Raw genomic sequence first — 27,067 nt, forward strand, 5'->3', positions numbered from 1 at the left:
CCTTCTCAAGCTTATCGAGCTACCTCGATATCCGTGACTTGCCTCGTGCATCGCCTCGTTTTGCGTGCCAACCTCAAAATTCGACAAATCACTTCAACTTAATCCTCAAAGCATCCTAATCACCATAATTATTTAAATAAACATTAAAACCTATTTTTTCATAATTTCTTGCATTTTCTTTAATTTTCTCTCTATTTCTTCCTATTTTTCCTCAATAAATCCAAACTAAATATTTCTAAAATATTTTCTCAAATATTTCACTACAACAATTCATAAAATAATATTCTCGAATTTCTAAAATTTTCTAGAAAATTTTACTCACCTTAACTTAGCATCTCTGATTTTCTTGATATGCGTGCCATATCTTCGAAACGCGTGCCCGGGCCGTTTTCTCTCCCAAAATCTTTAGAATAATAATAAATCACCAAATCCTATTTTTTGGAATGCCAATGCTCACACACAAAGCATGTCCCTCTCAATGAATGCAACCCAAACCCCATGCATCACACAATATCATGATATGCACAAAGTCAATGTGGGAATCTGATAGTACTAGCTTTTCTGGACCGTCTCTCGCTTATCAATATAGCTAATGACTGGCACCTATACATCCAACCATCGGCTGCCACTACCCACGGTCAACAGTTTGTAGCTTTGTAGCCCATACCCTTTAATACTTATGGCCAACATTTACTTACATTTTCTTTTAGACTTAGCATTTCATAAGCTTCCCCATGACTCTTCATGCACTTTTCCTTTTGAGACACTTAACATAACCATCCTTTTTGCAAGGAGGCATAATTCCTTGTGTACTCTGATCCTAATAATAAAGCATCATTCTTGAAGAATTTGAGGATGAATCAAAACCCTCGTTTAGAGTATGGACATAACTCCACCAGAACTTATGTTAAAGGCCAAATAAATAAACCGAACTAAACTGTTCATAACGAAGAGAATAATATGAGGAAGACTCACAAAGGTAACTTACATGTAGTCAAAAGAGAGAATAACTTTAGACCAGGTTAAAAGTTTTCATAAAAGAAATAGAGGAGTGGGAGCTTGCATAAAGGAAACAAAGGAGTAGAAGCTTGCCTGATTAATGACGAATATGACGATTTTTTGCAGAAAATACCCATTTCTGCAACCCAAACATAAATATTTTTATATATTATTAATATACATGATTTATTGTGGTTTTTTGTGAAATTTAAGGAAAAAAGGAGCTGGGATGCGCCCTCACGTGCCCCAAGAAGACTGGTCACGCACTACCCTTACTTTTCGGCCAACCTTGCGCAGTTTTCGTGTTTCGACCATATCTTCTTTGTTTTAACTCCGATTCAACCCCCATTTTTTCCTACATGCTTCTCTTTCATCTCTATATATGAATATATATATATATATATAAAGGGACTTACCTTGCTTTTTTTAGAGATATGGGCCCACTTTTTGGCAACGCGTAGTTTCTTCGATAAGGCTCGTATCTCCTTTGTTCCTTCACCGATTTCTCTTGTTTTTCTTGCAAAATCTCCCCCTCCCTCTCAAGAACACACTCTTCACCTTCACACCTCTCAATATGACATAAATTTGGCTTTGAATGATTTGAAATTCCCCAAAACTCAACCCAAAGGTCCTATTTATAAACGTTTTTGGCTAATCGTGTTTCAGCACATGTCTTGCCACCCAAGCACCCTCATCATAACTCATAATTACATTCCAATTTGTGGTTAATCACTTTGTGCCACTTTTCCCCTCATCATGACTCATAATTACCTTCCGGCTAATCATTTTGTGCTAGTGTCCCATATAATCACTTCTATCCATGTGTTTTCATTCAAATGGTGTCATGTGCACTACAAAAAATTCGTTATTTAGCGGCGGTTTTTTTTGTATTTAGCGGCGGTTTTTAAAACCGCCACTATATCAGCCGTTACGAAGCATTTAGCGGCGGTTTTCAGCAACCGCTGGAGTAACCGCCACTAAGTCATATTTCTTGCGGTGGTTTTCAAACCGTCGCTAAATAAGTGATTTAGCGGCGGTTTTAAAACCGCCGCAAAAATTCAAAAAAATTTGAAATTTCAAAATTCAATAAAATTTCAAATTTGACTTTCTATCATATTTTTGTTTATATATATATATATACTTAAGTCACATGCAGTTCCAATTGCCATCCAATTGGACCCCTATATTATATTATTATATACACACACATTCACGCCTCTGCCACCCTGTAATGATATATATATAAATATTATAATTCAATATATAATATAAAATAATATATATAATATTTAATATATTATTAAATATAATAACTTTAATTATATTATAATATTAATTATTTAAAATATTTATTTATTTGTTTATTTATTATAATATTAATTTTAAAATTAACTTTATAATATACATTTTTTTTCTTTTTATGCTTAAATTTTCAAATTAATTTTTTTATTGGGTTTCTATAAAAAAATATTAAAATAATATAAAATCTATATAAATATATATTTATATAAAAAAATTAAGATAAAAATTAAAAAAATATATATATATAAATAATTAAGCTCAAGTGACATCCCTGTGAAGCAAAAATTTAAAAATTTAATTGACAATGTTTTGGTTGTGGCCATTTAGGAATGGATCGGCTCAAGGAAACTGTTTAAAATTACATTTAACTCCTCTGGATTTGAATATATCATAGGAGAATACATGTTCATTTTTAGTTAAAATCACAGGAAATTGCTTCCAACCCAGAAAATATTGAGAAAGAACACTCCACCATGGAAACCCATATCAGAAAAGAAAGCATTGACAAGAGAAGAACATTCAACCTGCCCACAACGCTAGAAAATAATTTACTTGCCATTAATTTCTGTGTGCCAAATAGAAAATCCTCTGGTTTTTGGTCATTGCGGGGGGGATGAGGTAAAAGCATGAACAACTTTCCTTGGATCCAGCTGCCCACTGCAATAGCTTGAAGACACAGCAGAAATCTCTTGGCAGCCTCTCCATTCCTCCATGGGCTTCAGCACAATTGGGTTCTCCACTGCAGCAGAGCATATATACAACATTGTCTTGTAATCCTGGTCCCCTAGATCTGGCAGTGCCTTTGCCATTTTCTCCCATGGATTCCAAACAACTGCATCCAATGTTGTCAATAATCCACAAATGAGTATGCAATAGCCGACAAAAAGTGTAAGCTGACGATGACTCGGTTTTGGCTATTCTAGCTGGTAATAGCCAGGGTATTTATTTCAGACACGCATTTTGTCACTTTGATGATTGAAATAGCCATACAGTTACAGACCTGCATCTGGGAGACCCTCTTTCCTCAGCACAAAAGTCCTCTTCTTTTCGTGGTCTATGACAGCAATATTAGAAGGTGTGCTTAGATAAACCCTGTCAATCTGCCAAACCAAGGATTCAATTTCACTTATTCAGACAATTACAACGAACAACAAATATAATAGCACATAGTTAATAAGATTTACTTTGCGGGAATGGGGAATGGGATGTCAAACGAAGATGGTTATAAGAGTTTTAGCTAATTAAGTTCATCCCAAACCCGACCGACCCACCATCCATACGAGATCTTTTATCAAGACAAAGGGCACGATGTGAATAAAATTTCATCTAGACAGAAAAAGAGACCTCGCCATCGAAGGTAATTGCATCTGCTTGCTCGGTTGATCGCTTTCTCTGCAACAAATTGTCCATGTAATCAAGCGTTTCCAGACCTTCAACACGCACTTCGCTGGGAATTGTAAATGGAAATGGGCATTAACAAAAGAGCAGCCGTGGAAGGTGAGCATGCATAAACTTGTAAACAGAAGCAGGTTTTGTGGCTTGGCAAACCTGATATCCGATACTGACAAGTAATTGCACAGAGCAAATGTGAAGGCAAAAGCCTTGTTATCGATGTTCTTCACTCGGGGGATCCAAGTTAGCTTGCCGGGGCTCAGAGATACATGGAGTCTCAATTCAAAGCTGCAAAAAGTCGATCAATGGTCAGTATCGGAACGAGAATATCCATTGGGGTTGCCTTAGTAGTCAGCAGGGAGTGATAGGAGTGATAGACGGTCTGAGTTTCTAGATTTAAATCCACTCCCTACACAATAATTGTGGATTAAATTTAAATTTATCTTTTTTACCAAAAATTGTAAGATTAAGCGGCGAAAACCCCCACAAGGATTAGCATCCTAAGATCGGGACGAGAATAAGATATTTGTCATGATTCAATCAGTTCCATGTCAATAAATCTATTAAGGAGATCTTAGGTACGTTACGTATGGAGATGTCAATGAAGAATTCCTAAAGTACTTTGCCAGAGAGAGCGAGTTTGAGGGGCAGTATTAATATTTGTTCAGGGATTGATTGAGGGGTGGGTGAGCCAAGGTAAAGGTAAAGAGAGATCCCCAACCCATTCTGACTCAAATATATTTAAATTAATAAATTTATCATTTATTATTTATAATTCAAAACGAAACATATAATGATTAATGAATCAATGAAATTAAAATTAAGGTAAAAGATTGTTAAATATTTTTTAAATAAATTTTTAATATATGACATATATAGGGTACGAGCGCCCGAGGTAGACCCCACAACCTTTGTTCCCCACGTCGCCCCAACCCGTGCAACCACCCATGTGGTCCGATGCGGTCAACTAATCAGTGCTGCAAGTATCAATTAAGTAGGTATCTTTATCCAGACGAAAATGGAAATGGAGAGTGGAGACAGAAGGAGGGGTTTAAATTACTCGATGTCAATGTCATGAACTTTAAAAGTAAGTTACCTTCAATTATTACTATAGGCGAAGTATCCGTAACAGTCTCAAAACCAACTCACAGGTAAGGGGGATGCAGAGAGTTAAAAGGACAGTAATAATACCTATGCGGCCACATTTTCATATCTTCTTTTGTAGGCCTGAAGATGAGATCTACCGATGATTGTTCACTAGATGTAGTTGAAGGCAGAGTTGAATAATAATTTTCTAAGGACCATATTCTGCTCCTGAGCGATCGATGGAAGGAGGATTCCAAACTCCCAAACTTCAGAAATAACCAGTGAATCAATAATAAATCTTCCATCTGAAATGAAAGCCAACTTTCCCAAGAAAATTCTGTGGATCCTAACCTGTGGAAAGCAAATGGATACTCCTCCCCTAATTGCTTTAGCCGATTTCCAAGCCGCCTGCTAAAATCGACGTCAAGGACTACTCAAATGGGATCAACTCGATCTTTGCTTATTATGCAAGAAATCCTTACCTTGCTGCTCGCGAAAAGCAGTTCTTCTCCGTGCTCGTTCTTCCACGATACCGTTTGCCCGCCATGAAGAAGAACCTGCCGCATTCAATTCAATTTATTTAGGTTGCAGAAGATGTGAAAACAACAATTTAACGATTTTCTACAATGAAAGCCAATATTATATATATATATATATAGAGAGAGAGAGAGAGAGAGACCTGAGCGGAGGAACCCCCGGGGTCGGACAAGGAAAGGCGGGGCAAGGCGTCGGAAGAGCGGTGGATGTGGAGGGACATCTGTCTCAGCCACCGCCACCTCGCCGCCGTGCTGCTGCTGCTGCTATTCACTTTCAGCTTCTCTTTGCTCTCTCTCGTCCGCTCCTCCAGCTACGCAAACATAAACGAAAAACAGATAAGTGCATATTATTCTATAAATTATATCTACTACATCTGTCAGATTCAGGTGATTCCTAGAGAACTTCCACAAACCCACAAAACAAATAGCCGACCAGAAAGAAAAAGAAAAGAGTAGAGAAGAAAAAAAAAAAAGTGCCTTTCGGCTTTTTTTTTACGGCAGTCGATTTCGAGCCTGACTTGGAACTTCCCCACTTGGAGCTTCCCACGGAGGCTCGGACACGGGACATCTATGTATATATATACAGAGAGAGAGAGAGAGAGAGAGAGAGAGAGAGAGAGTAAAGGATTAGTTAACAGAAAAGAGAAGGAAGGAAGACCCAAATGGTCTGTTTCTGAATTCTTATTGGATGTTGTCTTCTCCATTGCGTCTCTTTCTGCAGACGATGGGAATATCTTTGTGACTCCTCCCTCCGCTTCCTATTTCAAAAGCTAAGTTAAAAAAAAGGAATTTCATAATAAAATATACACCGTTAATTTTAGTTTTAGTTTAAAATTAAGGGTGTATATCAAGAAGAAGAAGAAGAGGAGAACCAAACAATACTCTATTCCAACTTCATCTCCATCTTCATCTTCATCCCCAAATGGGGAAAGGAATCCCAACGAACTCAATTCCGCTGCAATCTTTTATTTTATTTTTACATCAATTTTGTCACGTCACCCCTGATTTTGGTGCAAGAAAAGATAATAATTGAAATTAATAGAAATTGAATAAATAAGAGTATAATTTAATAGAAGGAGAGAATAAAAATGGTATTTCGCTATTTTTTTTTTATAAAGAAAGAATAAGAAAAGCCCAAATGCTGCAACAATTTTTAATTTTAATGCAAGTCTTAGCCCTTGGGAGAGCAGTAGGCAGTAGGCAGTAGGCAGAAAGTCCATGTTAGAGGCTATGAACACGTAGAGTGAGGTGGTGGGTCGGTTGCCTTTCGGTCACTTTCGTCCCCTTTGTGGGCCATTCCAACTTGCCCTTCTTTCTAGTCATTTGCATGTCTGAGAGTTTGAGTCCGGTACGTACGTATTACAAGATTAGAGAGATATTAAGTCTGAATATTTTAAATGATTCTTCGTCATATTTAGTTAAATAAAGTTTAAAAAAAAAAAAATTGATAATTCCATCAATCCCTCATTAGCCATAAAAATGATTCTTAAATACCGAATAAGCAACGGAATACCAAATTGGTCCTAATAAGGTTGGGTTTTCTAATAAGATATTCATATTTAGTGTTATTTTCTCAATAAAAAAAAAAAAAAGTAAATTAAGCCACCGAGCATTTGTCACCCCACGAAAGTAATGTTTGCTGTCGATTTATACTTTCCCTCCAGTGTAATAATTATATTTGTTTTGGGCAAAAGTTATCAAATTTGGACTCTTTCTCTTAGTATTTATTGAAAATTGACATAATAACCGCCTAAAATAAAGTTGGCAAGGCCGATTGATTTGGCCAACTTAGTTAAGTGACATTGCAATTTGCAAAGGTTAATCTTTCAATTACCATATATATGTCGTAAGAAAAGGTAGGGGTAGACAGTAAACAATTAAAAAATCTTGAGGTGTGGTGGACGTCGCCAGGGTTAAGGATGAATAGAAGAACCCAGCAAACAGTAGCAGTAAAAACGAGTTGGTATAACTGAATGTTTCATATTTCACAAGTGCAAGGAAAGGTTGTATTTATAGACAAAGGATGATAACGTTGAAGAAGAAATTAGTAAAAGGAAGATAGAGAAAAAGACTAATTCAAATGGAATGATAAAGAATATGATAAGATAAGACTAGATACCAGTTCTTTTTTCAAGATCAAAGACTAATTCAAAACTAGTCCTCTTATGTAAGACAACGATAAGATAAATTTTGTAAACAAAATGCAAAAAGTTGCAATGTGTGTAATAGTTTGCGCAGGAAGGGAATTCTTGATTTTTCCTTGTGTTGGCCCAACCTCATGCGCGTGAGCCCAAGTTCGTTTATAACTTTCATAAACCATAAAGACATAATGAATATAAAAACAAGTGAAAAGGTTTGTAATATACCAATGTGGGATTGAAAGCATCAAATAACCATTTGAAATATCACTTAGTTTACAATAATCACCCACATATTTTAAATGAATTGAACTTAGAGGAATGACTGTTGCTAGGTTAAACACTATTAAGTGTAATATTTCAAACTAGGATCTTTTGGACTATGAACTATGTAATTAGAAACTATGAGATATAATTCACAAAGTTATTGGTGAAACTTGTAGGTTTTCTAAACCAAAAAACATTCCTATAAATTATGATTCTCACCAATCATATTACACCCTCACAATTCTTGCTACTAATTGCGATTTTGCACTAATAGGCCATAGGCTTAGTTGGTTATTTCATGAGTGCTCTAGAAATTCTTCCATAATTCTCATAGGAGTGAACTTACGCCACACTCATATAAGTGATTACATCAGGTATATACTACATAGAAATGGACTTACTCCACACTAATATAGGTGCCACACTTATATGGAAATATATTCTGCCATAATTCTCATAGGAGCGGACTTACTCCATACTCATATAGGTGATTACATCAAGTATATATTGCAATCTATTACATCACCCATATATAAGGGATATGTAATTCATTAAGAGCTATGCTTATCCTTATTATATACACAGTTTAAGTACTACTTACACATCATAGGTGGGATTTAAATTTCATATAATACTATATAGTATTGATAAATGACTTGTTGTTACCCATATAAACCTAATTCATGGAATCTCCAATCACATAAGTTGGGTTCCTATCATTGTCAACATTTCAAGTTACCTTTAATTCCATTCCCCTCAATGTTTCTGATATTAATTTCCTACCAAGAGGTTTAGTCAGAGGATAGGCCAAATTCACTTCTGACTTTACATAATCTATGGAAATAATTTCATCTTTAAGTAGCTACTTTATCACATCATGTCTCAATCGAATATGTCGACTTTTATCATTGAAAGTTTTGTTCTTTGCAATGTATTTCTAATGACTCGTGATCAGGGTTGGGGTTTTAGTGTCATTGAAGTGGTGTAGTTGATGTTTTGTGGTGTGCAGGAGGCAACAATTATCGACAAGAGGAGGAGCAATTTTCAAGAGGCAAGAAGGCAACAATTGTCGACAAGAGAAAGAGTAGTTGTCAACCTTTGATAGTTAATGGCATTGTCAGTCGACAAATGCTTGGGGATTTGTCGACCAATGGTTGAAGCTGTCGACCGATACGAGTCTATCGACTGGTAAAGACGGGAATGGCTGATCCATTAAGGTAATGGAGAGTTTTCAGAAGCAAAGGGGCACGTGAGGGGCCTTTTACATCCTTCTAATGCCTCTTATATGCATGAATATGAATTGAGGGGGAGAGATTTCTCACGAAATAAAGAGAGAAATTAGGAGAAGGAAGGAAAGAGGAAAGAAATGAAGAAGAAGAAAGCTGTGACCGGAGCTATTGATCGACCTCCAGAGCTTTAAGGCAAGTTCTCTTCTTTCTCTTATTCTTGTAAGTGACTGGTTTTCTTCATCTTAATGTTGGTTTGGCAATTTCTCTCATTCCTTTTACTTCCAAGTGCAAGTCCTTACTCAATCTCTTTTCCATGACAAGTTCTCTTTTTGGATCCTTGTTGATATAAGCCTTGATTCTCGTTTTCCTTTGTGGATCCTGAGTCATCTATTTGCGGGTAAAGATTTCATAAAACCCTTCGTCGGAAAGGGTTTTGTATAAACCTGGTTGGTTGCAGCTCGTGTCATTTTTCTTGTGTTTTTGCTAAATCATGCTTATCATCCGAATGGGGACTTGATTCACCCCATATTTTTAAAAGGAATGGCGTGTTTGTTACTAGGGTGTAGTAGCATACAAGAGTTTGGCATTGCTTGTATGCATTTATGACCTTTTGTAGGATGATTTCCAAGTTGGAGAGGCTGTCTGATTGAGGGTTATGAAAGGCAACCGATCGACAGATAGGGGTGCATCTGTCGACAATTTGGCTCTATGTTTGCTTGAGTCTTTAGTTGTGCTTCCAATATGCTCCCAAATTTCCATATAATCTTCTAGTAAGCCCCTCCCTCAATCTCAATCTCAACCTCATTTATCATCTTTGGAGGATGGGGAAAATGGTTGATAATTTATATGTGCATTTACGCAAATATTCTATGAAAGGGGGCATTGGGTGCTATTGTTGTGGAAAAGCATGAAAGGGGGTAACATCTCCATAAAACATCCCTTAAGGAGATAAGGGGAATAAAATTCATAAGTATGCATGGTGATGCTTGTTGTAAATGGGTAGGTGTGCGTGTACACCCATAGCTTATAAGGCGGTGGGTTCGCATATCTCATAAGGCGATGTGTCCGCGCATCTCTTATAAGGCGGTGTGTCTGCACATCTTTTATAAGGTGGTGTGTCCGTGTATCTTATAAGGCAGTGTGTCCACGCATCTCTATGGTTGTGTGTCCGCATAACCTGTAAGGGTGATGTGTCCGTGTATCTTATATAATGGTGAGTCCGTGTATCTTAAATGGCGGTGTGTCCATGAGAATCTAAATAATATCTTATCGAGCCGGTGAGGCTTATGCTTGACCATGGAAGTTCGACTCTTAATGCCGCCTAGTATGAACTAGGTGGAGGTTGGATGCAAGTCCATAGCTGTATAAGACATATGTTTGTTTATCAACTGGCATGCAGCGTGGCTTGAGGCATAATCCTTGATATTATTATTTTTGGTAGGAAAATCCTTGGTTTGATCTTATTTATTTTATGTTGTTCCTCATCAGTGAGATGGTCTTATGTATTCATGGTTGTTGTATAATGCTCATTTTATTGTGATCCATGGTTGTTTTATAGACTTGCTGAGCCTTGTGGCTCATATTGCTTCATTGCGCCATTCCAAGTAAAGATAAAGGGAAAGCTAAGGAAGGTGATGAGTTTAGCTTCAGTTGAGTCTTGTGTAAGATACGTGTACAGATGTCTTCCCAACCTAAAGATCCTCAGAGGTCGTTTTGAGGGCAGGGAGATGAGGTTTATTTTGTAATTTTCCATAGCCCTTTTAATACTTTGTAATGTATGGGCTGATAAGCCTGATGTGTACACTATAATGACATGATGATGTAAATATATACTCAGGGTATGTTAATTAGAGTGTTGTTTGGGTGGAAGGATTTTCTGGGATTGTGTTTTTGTACCTCATCTTCGACAACTCCCTCACGGATCTCCTATGCTAGCAGGAGCTTCGGGAGGCAAGCCATCACAACATTAACACTGAAGGTGTCAGTTTTATTCTTAATGAAATATCTACTAAGAATTTTTTCAACCACTTAGCCTCATTACCAACCAACTCCAGAGCTATAAGCTCTGATTCCATGGTGGATCTAGCAATAATAGTTTACTTAGCTAATTTCCAAGATACTGCACCCCCACCAAAGGTAAGCAGATAACCACTAGTGGATTTTGTCTCATCTGGATCTAAGATCCAGTTAGCATGACTATATCTTTCTAAAACAGTAGGAATTCCACTAAACAAAATACCATAATTTATAGTACCTTTCAAATATCTCATAATTTGGATTAGTGGAGTCCAACGATCTCAATTGAGATTTTGTGCATACTTGCTTAGTCTACACATAACATAAGCTATATTAGGTCGAGAAAAATTCATTAAATGCATCATACTCCCAATAATCTGTGCATACTCAAATTGGGAAATTGGATCACCTCAATTTTTCTTTAGATGAGTGTTAGCATCATAAGGAATACTCACTAATGCCACATAAAAAATTTCAAACTTCTTAAGAAGTTTCTCAATATAGTGTTCTTATGGAAACATAATACCATCATTACTCATTTTGATCTTAACACCAAAAATGACACTAGCTTCTCTCATGTCTTTCATATCAAATTTAGAAGCTAAAAAGTTTTTAGTACTATTCACTATCTCATGACAAGTATAAAAAATAAGCATATCATCCACATACAAACTTATAATTGCATAGTCATTATCAATGATGTTTGTATACACACATTTATCTACTTTAACAGAAGAAAAACCATCACTTGCCAAAATTTGATCAAATTTTTCATGTCATTGCCTAGGTACTTGCTTTAGTCCATATAAGGATTTAAGTAGTTTACAAACTTTATTTTCTTGACTAGGGATAACACAACCTTCAGATTGTACCATGTAAATCACTTCTTCTAAATCTACATTCAAAAATGTAGTTTTGACATTCATTTGGTGAATATAAAGTTTGTAAATTGAAGTTAAGGCAATTAGAACACGTATAGATGAAATTCTAGTCACTGGAGCAAATGTATCAAAATAATCAATATTTTATTTTTGAGAAAAACTTTTGACTAGTAATTTACCTTTATACTTGTCAATAGAACCATCAGGATTAAATTCCCTTTTAAAAATCCATTTACAACCAATAGGTTTAGCTCCAGTAGGTAAATCAACTAATTCCTAATTTTTGTTTTGTAAAATGGAATCAATTTCATATTTTATGGCTTTATCCCAAAACAGTTTATCATGAGAGGATTTAGCCTCAAAATAAGAAAATGATCATTTTCAATGAGATAAGTGTAAAAACCATTTTCAAAGAAAGTTTCCTTTCTTAATCTCTTACTTGTACTACAAAAAAATTGGCATTTAGCGGCAGTTTTGAAAACCACCGCAGATACAGCCGTTGGGCAACATTTAGCGGTTATTTTTAGCAACCACTGGTATAACCGTCGCTAAGTGATATTTTTAGTAGCAATTTTTAAAATTTAGCAGCAGTTTTAAAACTGCCGCTAAAATTAATTGAATTTAATATTAAATTATTTAATTTAATATTAAATTTAATTATAAAAAATAATTTAACGGCGGTTTTGATAATTTTTTGCGACAGTTTTGAAACCACCGTTGTTTCTCGCACGCGGGCAAAAATAGCGCGCTCCCGCGCACTTGTCCACCCGCCCATTACGCCTGTTGGAATTTATTCCAGCAAATGCCTTCCCCAAGTTTCGATCCCATGACCTGCCATATGCTCACGCGTGCGCGAAGCCACTTGATCTGCGAAGCCACCTTATAATATACTCACGCATATTAATTATAAAATAATCGAACCACTATTTTTTAGAATTCCCCATGCACCCACAAACTCAAGTTTTTGAAATTACACTTGACCCCAAATTAAATAAATTAATTAAACTCTCAAAACACCTAAAAAGAGTTAACATATTAAATTAATTAATTGAACAAAAATGTTTTAAACTAATTAATTATAAATTAATTAATTGATAAATTTAAAATAAATTTATTATTTAATTTAATTGAATTAAATTAAATAAATTAATTGATTAAAAAATAAAAAAATTAGATTATTTTGAAAATTTAATTTAATTTTATTTTTAAATTCTTAAATTTTTTTGAAATTTAATTTTTTATTTTTTTATTGCTGAATTTTGGGGCTATTGATTAAAACTGCTGCAAAATTTATTTTTGAATTTTTTATTAATGAATTTTGCGACGATTTTGACAAAATCGCCGCTAAATTTAATTTTTTTGAATTTTTTTATTAATGAATTTGGCGACGGTTTTAACAAAACCTTCGCTAAATTTAATTTAATTTTTTTTAGTTTTGAATTTTGTGATGGTTGTTTAAAACTATCCCTAAATTTAATTTTATAATTTTAAATTAATTAATTTTGCGATGGTTTTTCAAAACCGCCGCAAAATGTTAGATAAACCGCCGTAAAAAATATATTTTGCGACGATTGAAAAACAGCCACAAAATACCATGTTTTGTAACCGCCGCAAAAAAATCGCCGCAAAAAACCCATTTTTTTGTAGTGTTGTGAAATCCTCATTTATGTTTTCAAAGACATTCTTAAGGGAAGGTGTATGAGAGGATCTTTCGAATTTTAAAGGAAAAACATTTTCGACGAGTTCAACATTCTTTGTTTCAACAATAGTATTGCAATTAACATATCACTTTTCAATACAAGAAACCTATATATAGCATGATGTTTAGCATAACCAATAAAGATGTAATCAAATATTTTTTACCTTATTTTTCTTTTCTTACGACTAGAAAACTGATGATGCGGTGGTCGATCACCTTCTTTTGTCTCAAACCAAATACCTGCAAAAAGGGTGGGGACTTGCTCCCTGTGATCGACGCTTAAGTCAATTCACAAGGTTATAAATTGGAGATAATAATAGACAAAAATAGAAAAGTCCCTTAGGGGTCAGATCCCCATACTTGTAGAGGTTGTCCTCTATTTATAGATGTCCCTTGGCCTTTCCCTTAGGGGATAAGATTTCTTTAAAAAATAGAGGCTAATCCCCTTTCCATGGGAAGAAAAGATAACCTTCCCCAATGGAGATAATTCTTGGAATGTTGGAAATATTCTTGCGGTGTTGGAGATATTCTTGGTTAACTGAATCTTTCTTTCTATATTTTTTCAGTTCAAAATCATAATAGAGATTATAAAGACACGTGAAGCTCCTAGGACTTGACACATGGCGATCGCATATTAGCCTTTACTGGCACACATGGCTCCAAGTTAATGGTAACCTCCTAGGGGTAGTACAGTAAAATTGCCCCTTGTAAATATTCCCTCATCACTTGCCCCCCACTCCTTGAGCTGATCGAGCGAGGAGTTTTGGCAGCTGAAGGAGTAGTCGTCATTGCTCTTCTGAGTCTCTGTAAAAAATTTCTACTAAAACTTGGGTTAGCAGTCTTGGATGCTAAATTCGCTTTTCAAGTCTCCCAGTGCCCTTTCACTCTTCCCATGTAAAGGGTGATTAGGTCACTTGAGGTGATAGAGACATTCGGGGATTTTCCAATGGTAAAGAGGGGCCAGCTCTTAAATTAGTATATATATATATATATTGTTATTTTTTGCCTAGGGCCGGGGCCATGTTGGCCAAGGCTGCGTGCCTCGGCTTCGGAGGCCTAGGGCCGAGGCTATGCTGCTTGAGGCCACGCGCTTCATCTTCGGGGGCCACTAGCCGAGGCTGGGGTAGTACAGTAACCTCCCAGGGATAGTACAGTAAAATTGCCCCTTGTAAATATTCCCTCATCAAAAGCATAACTTTTGCAAGACACCCCACACTTTCAAATATTTCAAGTTAGGAATATAATCTTTTCATAATCAAGGTGTCTTACTAGTTTTCTTATAAGGAATCATATTTTGTTGATGACAAGTAGACAAAATTGCTTCACCCCAAAGAATATCAGGTGCATTAGAACTAATCATCATTTATTTTCAATTGTTATTTTTTCTTTCTGCTATGCTATTTGATTTAGGAGAATAAGAAGGAGTAATCTCATGAATTATTCCATCTTTCTCACAGAAGTCATTGAATAAAACATATTCACCTACTCTATCTGACCTAACTCTTTTTATCCTTTTATTCAATTGATTCTCTACTTTTGCTTTGTATAGAAGAAACATGCTAAAGGCCTAATCTTTATTTCTCATTAAATATACTTTTGAATATCTAGAATAATCATCTATAAATGTAACATAATATTTCTTACCATTTTAAATCCCCTAGATTAGTATGAATTAAGCCTAAGAGTTCAAATTCTCTTTTAATAGAAGCACAAGTTTTTTTTAGGTAATTTAGCTTCCGCACATGTTTCATATTTATTCAAACAAGAATTATTTATTTTAGTTATGAGTCCAAGAGGTTGCATTTTCTTAATATATGAAATAGCTAAATGTCTTAATCTAGCATGCCACATATCAATAGAATTAAGCATGTAAATAGAAAAAGTTGCATTCTCATTAATATTTTCATAAACATTAAGCACAAAAAGACCCTAATTACAATAGTTTTTGCCCACAAAAGTATTATTTTTGGCCATTACAATCTCGTTAAATTCAAATAACACCTTAACCTCAATCTTGCTTAACAAAGATACAAAGACCAGATTAGCTCTAATATTTGGAACATGAAGTATATCAATTAGAGCCAAAAGTTTTTCAAAAGTTAGTTTGAGAAAAAAATTTCCTTTTCCAAGAACAGTGTAGTTTTTAAATCACCAAAATAAATTGTTGCTTTTCTTTCTCCTATTGGAATGTAAGAGGAAAAAATACTTTTATTTGCACATATGTGCTTGGTAACCCTAGAGTCTACCACCCAATCTTTCACATTGGCCATAACACTTGCTTCAGAAATGACCATGGCAATAATATTATCTACTTCACCCAAATTTGCTTTTAGATGAGTATGATTGTCATTTCTCACTCTCTTTCTACATTGAGGTGCATGATTCCTTTGTTTTCCACAAACAAAGCAAGAACCTTTCTTTTTTAAAAATTAGGGTTATTTGTTTTAGTCGTATAATCAAATTTAGTTTTGTGTTCATACCTTTTGTTGGGATTTTGAGATTTACCTTGTACTAAGTTAGCCTTGGATGCCATCTTCTTTGCCCTTGTAGATTGTAGCTCTTTACAATTTGTTTCTTCAATTATTATATGTACAACTAGATCTTCAAGTGACAGTTGTTTGTGATTGTGCTTGAGTTGGTTCTTGTAGTCATTCCCTGATTCAAGCAATTTTTTAAAGAGCACACTGACTACAAATTCTTCTTGCAGCTCAATGTTTTTAGCTTTCAAGTCTTCCAAAAGCTTGTGGTACTCGTTGATTTGTACCTTGATTTCCTTGTCATCCATCATTTCACATCGATAGAACTTTCTAGTCACAAACTTTTGTTTCCCAACATCTTTAACTATGTGCGTAGCATTCATGGAATCCCAAATTTTCTTTGTTTCCTTATAAGGGTTGAAAAGCCCGTTATTGGGTCTATGTCATTAATAATATTTTATTTTATTTTATTTTGGTGCATTATATATCTTGGCATTATTTAAAAATTAAAGGATGGAAATAATTTATGTGGCCCATGAGTCAAAGGTAATGAAAGGAATATTATGTTTAAAAGTCTAGGTGATGAAAAATTAATTTAGGTGTAATTCCTAAAGTAAATTTATGAGATATTGTGCATGGAATATTTAAAGTATATGTGTGTGTAAATTAGAGTTGAAAGGTTGAAGTCTCTAATGTGTAGAAATGAAAATAAATGGGTTGGACCAAGTGTTGAAAGGCCCAATAAAAGTAGAGGTTGAAAATTAAATAAAATGGACTAGGGTAACTTGAAAAGTAAATCTACTAGGCCTAAATAGTATCGGTTAGATTATTGAGTGGGCTTGAGCCCATGTGCAAATATTGTTTTAAATTTAATAAAAAAGAAAAGAAAAGGGAATGGGGAAATGTCCAAAAGAGGTATGTTTTAAAATGGGGTGTGTGTTGTGTAGAGGGGCAATATGGTAAATGCCAAAGGAGTGGTTGGCAGCCCACTCCTCCCTTTTCTCCTCCTTACCTCCTTGTTTCTTCTTCTTTCTTCCATTCTCTTCTCTCTTCCATTGCTCTCTCGATTGCTCATATTTTTCTTCTTTGTTTTTCTTCTTTCTCCATTTTCTTCTTGGATTGAAGCTCAAGTTGTGGGTAGCAAATTTAAAAGGGGTGCTTCTGCTTCTCTTTGGCTCCAAGTTGCAACTTATTTGGCTCTACTCAAGTCAATTTCTTCTTGCATCTCCTTTTGTTATGCAAGTTCTTCTTGATTATTTCTTTTCATTTTGAGCACACTTTGCTCTCTTCCATTACTATAATATCATTTCTTTTGATAAATAGGTCTTTCTTTTTGGTTGTAAACATTTTATAAAATTTCTTGAATATTAATGGGTCTTGTTGAGGTGTTCATGTGGGGCTTGATTCACTCCAAAAAATCCTTCAATAAATGGCATTTTTATTGGTTAGATTAGAAAGATGCAAATATTGTTGATTTGCATTGCATTCTTTTGTCCGTTTTCTTTTTTAGATCTCAGGAGTCGACTCTGTATGTCAAGCTCTTAGCTGGGTTGACTAAGTTGATGTAGAAGTCGACTTTTTCTTCCAAAAGTAGACTTTCCAATTTCAAAAGTCAACTTTCCATTTCTAACTGTGCATGTTGTACTATTTTGGGTATAACTTTTTGTGGATATATTCGATTCAAGATCTTCTTTTTGCGTTGTAAACTAGACTCGATAAGATTCATTTTTGTATAGAAATTGGATTATTTAGACAAGTATTGAGCCTATAAATTCCCTATGAAATATCCATTTGAAATATAGGATTTTTGTTTCAATCCAACAATGCTCTAGTTTTTGGAACATAACTTCTTGTGCTGTTATCCAAATTGAGATTTTCTTTTTATGCCATAATCTAGACCTTATAAGCTTTGTCTTGGAAAATTCCTAGAATTAATTGGTTACATTTTGAACCCATAACAGTTCAATAAACCTTGCTTAAATATGGAATTTGTGAGATAATATGCATTTGAGTCAAGTAAGTATGCATGATAATCATGTTGGGAATTTTTGTCATGATACGTACATGGTTGGCATGATCATGGGATTTCATGTATGATGCATAATATGATCATTATCCTTGCGCACCTATTATTTTGCGCAGTGGCTGTGTCCACAGGTGAGAAAAAGTCTATAATATGAGCGCCTGATGAGAGTTGAGGTGGCCATAAGCCCGGTAGGCGAAGCACAAATTTCAGTTGCTTGTTGATTTATTTTCATGATTTATGTATACATGCATAGATATGGTGGCCTTAGGAGCCATGTGGAGCATGTAGAATTCATTACTATTAATGCATGTGGATGAGGATGGAAATGAATACATGGCATGTATGATGATCACAACATGGAAATGGTTATAAATGGAAACTTATGAGTTGTCCTACTTATACATTTTCATAGAGTCATTATTTACTCTATCTTGGTTATCCATGCCCTAGATCCTATCTCTCTATGCTTTATAATATATACTTACTGAGTCTCGTGGCTCACCTTGTTTACTTTTATGTCAATTCAGGTAAAGGGAAAGTAATTGTTGAGGGCGAGTATAGTAGGGCTAAAACCCAGGTCTAGAGTTGTACAGAGATTGTAATAGTCGGTATTACATGGTGTTGGAAAATAAGTAATTTTTAGTTATTTTGAAAGGGCCTCGAGTGGTTTGGGAAGCCCGGAAGTCGATTTCGAGAAATTAATTAATAAAATTATCGAATTGAAGGCAGGAAATGTCCTAGGACTTGGATGTTCAGGAAATAGGGTATGAGATTGGAGAGCACCTTGAGGCGAGGCTAATGACGCTGAAAGCAATCAGATCGGGAATAGTTTTTTATATAAGCCCGAATTATTGTCGGTACCAAATGGTCGTAAGGGACCTTTGAGATGTCGAGGGGACCCTAGGGGTAATCTGATTTTGTGAGTGAAGTAACCCTGAAGCATTTTTGGGTGGAATAAAAGTCCCATGCAAGTGCACAGACGAAATCGGCTTTATTGAGTAAATGTCGGTTATTAATTTTTAAGAAATCAAGGTTTTGTGGGGTTTGATAATAATTAATTAAAGCATTGGAGGGTCCAAGTGTAGTTAACAAATCCTCAAGTGAAATCATCAAAATTTCCATGGGGAATTAATGAGAAATTGAGGGCTAAAATGTGTAATATATATATATATATATACATAGTGGCTTGGGGGCTAAGTCAGCAACAGTGCTCCTTATCTCTGAAAATTAAATCAGCGAGAGAGAGAGGGGCAGAGCCTGAGCTTGGGAGAGAAGAAAGAAGTTAAGAGTTGCGAGAAAGAGAGAGAGAGACCGACGGGGATGGCCGGTAGTGGCTGATTGGCGATTCAAGTAGCGGGAGGCAATGGCGTCGGCCTGAGGATGTTGCATCAACGACGATGGAGGCAGCAACGGGCAGAGCTGCAACCGAGGAAAGCGGTCGGTGGTGGTCATAGTGAGGCAACTGGTGGCTTGCGGTGGGGCGGCCAAGGACATTAGCGACTGAAGGCAGAGGCAGCGACTAGAGTCGGCCATGTTGGAGCTGTAGCGAGCAGGAGAGGTGCTGTGGTGGCTCGTGGCAGTGGTGGTGCTAGGAGTAGCGGAGGTCGGTGGAGCCAGGCGGTGGCTGCATGCGTTGAAGAAGGAGAAAGAAGAAGGTAGAGAAGAAAAAGAAAAAAAAAAAGAAGAAAAAGAAAAAAAAAAAGAAGAAAAAGAAAAAAAAAAGAAAAGAAAATAAGAAAAAAATCAAAAAAATAGGAGAAAATGCTAGAAAATTCCAAAAAAAATTAAAAAAAATTCTAAAAATTATTTTGGGTCTCGAGGAGCATACCAGAGGCTCAAAATGGGAATTTGGGTACAATATGACAGTTAAGGAGGCAATGCCAGTGTCGGCGTTTGGCCAATTTTCTTTTCCAGATTGATTGAGATAAGTTAATTTAATATTCTCAAGTTATTTGCATTATGAGAGATAATGTAGAATGGGCATTGGTTAGTTTAAACCTTAGGTCAGGGTTGTTTGGGAAAAACATAGGCCTTGGTGAAATTTCTGAAAGTTTGGGTTTTGGTGTGATTACAACTAGGTTCCACCGGGGAGGCAGTGATCCTAGAAAAACTCAGAGTTTAGGCCGGCGTTTTCGCTTGTGGCAGAGATAAGGCTTCAAGCCAAGTAAGGGATGACCTCAAGGGTGGCAGTCTTGCGAATGTTTGGTAAATTTGAAAAATATATGTTGTGTGTGTGTTATGCATGTTCTATAGGTGGTCTAGTAGAGTCCTATGGCCATGGGAGAGAATAGATGCATGCTAGGGTTAATATGGGAGGTTAGTGCCTCGAACAGGTGGGTTCAGAAGGCAGTGATGCCTCGCCATTCATGCATATTTACTTGTTATTACATCTCACATATTATCTTGTTTACATTCATTTGCACCCTTACTGGGTTTTTATGAGTCATGAGGTTTTACCCCTGTTGTAGATATTGCAAGTCTTGATGGAAGCAGGAATGATGTCGGAAGGATGAAATGACGACTAGCGATATTGCCTGAGCTTTGTATGTTGCATATGTTCATGTGTATATATTCTTGTGTGTTGAATGTATATGTTGTTGGTGTCTATTTGGTTGTAATCAACATAGTGTAGTTGTGCTTATGCCAATTTCTTTTTGTATGTGGTGTTTGTGTGGTTTGAAATGGAATTTCCCGTAAATCCCTAGTACTTAGCAGATTTGTAATATGTTATATTTTGTGACTGGGTCACCTTTGACTTGTTGTGAGATGAGCTAAAGAAAGGTGAAGCTCACTCTGGTTTTGGGTCCCATCCGTTGTGTTTCTTTTATTTATTTTGGGACCGATTCCTCAAGTGGAGCGAAGAGAAGGACGAAGTCTAGTCCCCACCTAAGGCGTTTCTCGTTGAAACATAGTCCGTCTCTTTATTAATTGTTTGTGGTGTGAGTAATCTGGTTGATTATTCATTGGTGGCGCCCGTAGGTGGGAGCAGGTCATCACAGTTGGTATTAAAGCATGACTAGCAATATGAGTAGGGAAAGCTAGCGCATTGGTAGTGTTATGAATGGACGGTTAAGTGATTGTTGTGAGTGAAATTGCCAGAGTTATGAGTTGAGATTGTCTGGCATAATTTTGGAAGTAAGTCTGAATGTCTTAGCTACTGAGTTGGGGTCGAGAATGGTTATTTATAATCTCAATGTTGGATGTGAAAGTGATTCGATGACCTCAAAAGTATGGACATGTAGTCTGAGGACCCTAAGGATTGGGTCAAAGCGTTGAGGCTTGTGTTGGTTACGAGCCTAACAATTCAGCTAGATCTAATTGTCTGGATTGGATAGAGGTAGAGGGCGAATTAGAGATTTTGCCAATGGGTAATGAGAGTGCAAATGAGTATTTTATGGAATGAGATGGATTTCTATAAATGGGGTAGGTGATGATTAGATCACCGGATAACTGTGAGTGATGCGGCTAGGGGGATGCCCTAGCGCGTGGACAATTAATGAGAATTAACCTCGTGGTTAAAGGTTAATGGTCGTGAAAGAAAACAACTAGTGGGGTCGATCGGTAGCCAGTGGTAGCTAAAGGTGTAACGGCCCGCTTCCTGGAGCCTCCGCGCGCATAGAGGATCTGTGAGAGGGTCATTATTTGAGTGATATCGAACAATAACACAAACTAAAACTCACACCCAACCCTTTTAGAAACCATAACTCTTTATCACAAAACACTTAATAATCATTCTTACATAATCATTCACAACATGAGGCCACCTAGATTTCATAGAATACACCCATCTCAAACATATAAAACATTACTCTAACATAAGCACAATGACACCCAAGACCTAGTCTCGGGAGGACTCTGCACTTGCTATCCTGACTAAACGATCTGAACCCAACTCTGTCGTATGCACCTGTGATCTCAGGATACTCTTACCTGAAATGATGGAAAGAAAACGTGAGCCACAACACTCAGCAAACTCTAGAAAGAAAGGCTGTAGGTTAAAGACAAAACTCTCCCCATAACAACCCGTGCAATTCATGCTAATGCAACGTCATATCATACCATGCCCAATACATGCCTTATTTCTAGATGCATAAACATATAATAAACTTCACATAAAAGGTCCTTAGGGCCTACATAAAACACACACTGGTGCCTAAGTCCAACATACAAACCTGTTAGCTGCCTTTTATAGGCTACCATACCATTTCCCTTACACGTCCCTTCCTATCACTCACAACATAATCTGTTGCCGTGGGTCTCACCCCACAGTCTTACTGTTGCCGTGGGTCTCACCCTAAGGTCTTTTTGTTGTCATGGGTCTCACCCCAAGGTCTTATTGTGGGTCACTTCCACGGCATACGCTCCGTGGTGGGCGTGGCCCACCCATCACCCACACTTATTATTTAAAATCGCACATTCTCACCATGCAATGTAACAAATAAGAAATGCAATGGTTTTTGTAGCATAAACGTGATGATAAGGCCCCTATAAACCAAGCATCAGGCCATGCTACGGCCACATAGGAATTCACACATGCGATATGCTTTACATGTACCGACTCACCTAAAGTACCCAAGTTGGCTCTTAGACCAACCGGGTCATGCAAATGTTGACACATCCCATCACACACAAGGCATTTTCCCCAAATTAATTCAACTCAGTCCCTATGCAACACACACATCATGATATGCACAAACCAAGGCGGGAATCTGGCAGTACCAGCTCTTCTGGCCCATCTAGTCCTTATTGTAATAGCCGATGACTGGAGCCCATACATCCAGCCATCAACTACCACGACCCACGGTCGACAGTCAGTGACTTTGTACCCCATACCCTTAAACACCCATAGACGACATTAAACTTAGTTATTTAAGCTTATCATTTCGCACACTTAATCCATGACAACATAGACTCCATTATGACATTCACATTCTCATCTCTTCTCATACACAGGAAACCATCTCCACATTCATAATAAATTATTAACATAACTCCATATTCTTGACCATAGCCACCTTTTAAGAACCTAGCCCCAACGGGTTCTGCATCATTCCCAAGGAAGCGGAGCGATACAAAGCCCCATGACGGAACGGAACGAATGACACCAAAATATCATTTACTTAACTTATTTAATCACCAATAGACCTAATATTAACATACAAGTTATGGAATGGTTACCATGCGTGGAATCGAGTCACGGTGAGGGAGGGTTTAAAATAGAAAAACTATGAAGACTCTCACAGGGAATTAAGAACATCAGGGGAGGGTTAGGAGGTTGCTTGTAACCGATTGATTCCTGCCTCTTTGAGCTCCTGTTGCAAAGTAAAACATTTCCTATCAATTAATAAAATTGTGACTTATATTAATTAAATCTAACCACGTAAACTATATAATCTAATCGTATAAAATATATAATTTACATATATAATATTTATACTAATTTTACTCACTTACCTAGTCACTTTAATCGCGAAATATTCCCAAAACTTTGTATTTTTTCCCCCAATCTTCTATTTTCCTTCCTTTTCTTGCACTGCTCGAGCCTCCCTTCTTCCTCCCCATTTTCTCCTTTGGTCCTGGCTCAAAGAATGCCGAAATCGGCCTTTAAATTGGCAAAATAAAGGGCTGGGAGAGGCCACCGTCTCATCGAAATGACATAATTTCGGCATCCATAGGTTGGAAAATTCCAACAAAACCTCCACTGTGCACTGACATGGCTGCGAGTCGATCTCGTGACCTCACCCAGCACATGTGCACGCGTGATTAACTGGGCTGGCAACCTCCTTACTTTATATATGTGTGCAATAATATTTAAGGGAACCCTTGCTCTACTTTCAAAAATTACACCAGCGCCCCCAAAAGTTCTGAAATTCATACATACACCCCAAACTCATTTTTCTTTATTACACCTATACCTTGAATATTCCTAAAAATCCACCAATTTAATTCCATCTTTATTTTCGTAAATACTCCCAAATAATTTAATTAATTACCTTAATTTCTCATTTCCTCAAAATGACATAAATTATTATTTTTCCTTAAATCTCCAAATACCCAATAATGACCTCAACACTGGTATTTATAATTATTATTTATCTCCAAATTTTGGGATGTTACAAAAGGTGCTGACCGGTGATGGCGGTAATGACGAGTAGTGGCTGGCCATGGTTGTGCAGCGTCGTAAGGGTGGTTGGTGGCTCTAGAGCTGCGGTTACAGCTAGATGCAGCGACGAGCAATGAAAGGAGGTTGTCTTGGCTAACGATGGTAGCATTGAAGCCAATGTGGTTGCTAATCAAATGATGTGAGCCGACTGAAGTGGAAGGTACAAGGAGAATCTGGGAGAAGGCAAAGTTTCTCAGGGATTAGTAAGCTATTCAATGAATGGAAAAGTAATGAGGGAAAGGCTAATCCAAGATTGTAGTGATGTTGGTTAAGACGATCTGTGAGATGTAAGATGCAACGACCTTGGGAAGAGACTCGTTGCTGTTATGGTGATGACGTTGTCGAGGAGGACAAAGATATCCATTGTGCATGGTAGAATCTCAAGGTCAAGTGCCAGTTGCGAACTGAGAAAGAAACTGATTTGGGATGGCTATAAAGGCTTATGCCCTGTAAGGGTGAGGCTATGGTGAGGAATTGTAGAATTTCGAAAGTGTTCCAATAGTATTAGAGCTAGGCTAGTAAACTTGGCTAGAAGACCGTTACAAGGGTGGTGGTGTAACCATGATAGCTTGCAGTAGTGGAGGTGGGACCTGAAGGCCTAGAGTCATACTATGGGTGCGATGCAATCAGTGACGAACCTGAGCCATGCTATTGGAGACTGGTGTTGGGCCACGATGTGCCTGTATGGAAGCAACATAGTTGTGAGGACTGGGTGTTGGTTCGCCTAATGCACAGGGCAACATAAAGATTGTGCGGCTGGTCAGGGGTCGATGATTTGTGGCATGCACAGTAAGGGTGACGAGGGCTGGGGTCAAAGGTTCCACGACCTTAAAGCAAAATGCTAGGATTACTCACTTGTTGTAGGGTTTGACAGCTGAAGTAAGGCCTAACATAAGACATGATTGTATGTGGCGTTTGTGTGGTTGAGCCAAGGTTGAGGTTTGAAATAGAATTTTTCATAAATCCTCAATACTCAACAGATTTGTAATATGTTATATTTTGTGCCTAAGTCACCTTTGGCTTGTTGTGAGACGAGCTGAAGAAAGGTGAAGCTCACGCTGGTTTTGGGTCTTGTCTAGTGTGTTTCTTTTATTTGTTTTGGGATTAATTCCTTGAGTGGAGTGAAGAGAAGGACGAAGTCTAGTCCCCCACCTAGGGCATTTCTTGTTGAAACATAGTCCATCTCTTCATTAATGGTTTGTGGTGTGAGTCATCCAGTTGATTATTCATTGGTGGAGCCCGTAGGTGGGAGCGGGTCATAACAAGAGACATCCCAAACTAAAAGGTCTATGTTAGTAGTTTTGATAAGGGCATGTGTGTGAAGAGATTTTATTTTGTTAATTTCATTAGTGCTCTTGTATACATTTTGTATAGGCCATGGTACCAAAATGATGTAAATTGATGATGATGTAAACTTTTATTTTGGCTTCCACTGATAATATCTAAGGATAGAAATCTAATGTTGAATTATATTATTCCGTATCATCTTTGCAATTACCTCCTTTCGGATATCCTATACTAGCGAGAATATTTGGGAGTGGGCCCTTACAAGGACAATAGACATCAAATAGTTCATTAGATAATGTACTAATTATTGTGTGCCTACATACGTTATTTGCATATGTTCAATGGTCCAACAGCTTGGCATCACCACTTACTTCGTTAGGCTTGAATTCAATGAGTGCATATGCCACATCGTGAACATCAAGGATTGTATAAACCCTTTCTTGCCATCTTTTGAAGTTATTTCCAACAAACAAGTTGATCTTGGATATATGAAGAATCGGCTTTGCATGTTGCATAGGTAGGATCAAAGGAAGCATATAATCAATGGTTGTAGCTGTGATGGCCACAAAATTTCCTCACTTTTTTTTTTTTTACAAGCTTTGATACCAAACATTTAATATTATTTACATCATTGCTCATTAAACATTCACATTAGGGCTTAACCACCCCTACAACTTTTCTTTCGTTTTCCCCCAAAACATCCCTACTGATCTTTTGGTCAGGAGAGCTTTGTACACACCACTACCCACAAGACTCAAACTCCATTAAACACCCCCTCATCTAAGGCTTTTCCCTTACCTGAAATGATGCAAAACAAATATAAGTCACGAGACTTATCAAGTATAATATAGAAGAAACAAAAATCAATAAGCGATGAAGCAACGACGAAATTACCACTTACTCGTGTTAAGCACTCCTATTCTATGCCTGATAATATCATAAACAAGAGAAAAGTAACAAAAATTAAGATAAGAGGATTACCCATTTTCATTAGACATTCTCTGGAAACACACACACACACACACATATATACATATATATATTACATCACACCAATTTATAACTTGCTTTACAACATCACACAATCATGTCATGCAATATCTCATTCTATACCCATGCCAAGACTCATAATTCCATGCAATCATAAACATACTCAATTTTTCACATACGGTCCTTGGGCTTACACATGACATATCGGCACCCAAGGCCTTACAATACATATACAATACATAAATTCTTTCCCATACCTCCACATCATATATTCATGCGATAATAATACCATATCATCATTTGTTGTAACACCCCTAATTTTCCAAGTGTGTTATAACTTAGGATTTCAGGATTTTTTTTTTCTTTCACACCACAACCATTAATATACAATATACAATTCTCAAAAATCCCAATTTAACCTTTTAGCCTATTAAACTCAATAATCAAATAGCTAATACAGGTGATATTATTACAAATGCAGAAGCCAAATCGAACTTGATATAGTACATAACCATCACGCTTTATTTATCATTTAAGAAACCTTTCAAGACATCTATAAAACGTATTACATGGACATCA

General features: G+C 36.7%; 1 protein-coding gene across 2 annotated transcripts; it reads right to left on the minus strand.

Moving 5' to 3' along the window:
• Positions 1-2,613: 2,613 nt before the first annotated feature.
• Positions 2,614-5,943, minus strand: LOC127810114 (putative glucose-6-phosphate 1-epimerase). Of its 2 annotated transcripts, none has more exons than XM_052349383.1 (9): positions 5,793-5,943; positions 5,459-5,626; positions 5,262-5,336; positions 5,131-5,187; positions 4,885-5,045; positions 3,850-3,981; positions 3,646-3,748; positions 3,302-3,401; positions 2,614-3,133 (listed from the first exon to the last, which is right to left on the minus strand). In XM_052349383.1, exons 2-9 carry the CDS (start codon positions 5,534-5,536, stop codon positions 2,901-2,903), a joined length of 939 nt encoding a protein of 312 aa, XP_052205343.1. In that variant the 5' UTR covers positions 5,537-5,626; positions 5,793-5,943; the 3' UTR covers positions 2,614-2,900. The 2 variants fall into 2 exon arrangements, with proteins under 2 accessions (XP_052205343.1, XP_052205342.1); XM_052349382.1 differs by having other exon boundaries at positions 5,131-5,190.
• Positions 5,944-27,067: the final 21,124 nt, after the last annotated feature.

Source organism: Diospyros lotus, chromosome 9 (assembly GCF_014633365.1).
Source record: "Diospyros lotus cultivar Yz01 chromosome 9, ASM1463336v1, whole genome shotgun sequence".
Classification (NCBI taxonomy): Eukaryota; Viridiplantae; Streptophyta; class Magnoliopsida; order Ericales; family Ebenaceae; genus Diospyros; species Diospyros lotus.

What these genes read in the sequence shown, in the direction of transcription:
- LOC127810114 (XM_052349382.1), bottom strand. Translation starts at nt 5,536, where the DNA reads ATGTCCCTCCACATCCACCGCTCTTCCGACGCCTTGCCCCGCCTTTCC. An exon ending in TTGTCAGTATCGGATATCAG is followed by an intron (nt 3,749 to 3,849) that starts GTTTGCCAAGCC and finishes TACAATTCCCAG; the next exon opens with CGAAGTGCGTGTTGAAGGTC. An exon ending in CAATTACCTTCGATGGCGAG is followed by an intron (nt 3,402 to 3,645) that starts GTCTCTTTTTCT and finishes TTGGTTTGGCAG; the next exon opens with ATTGACAGGGTTTATCTAAG.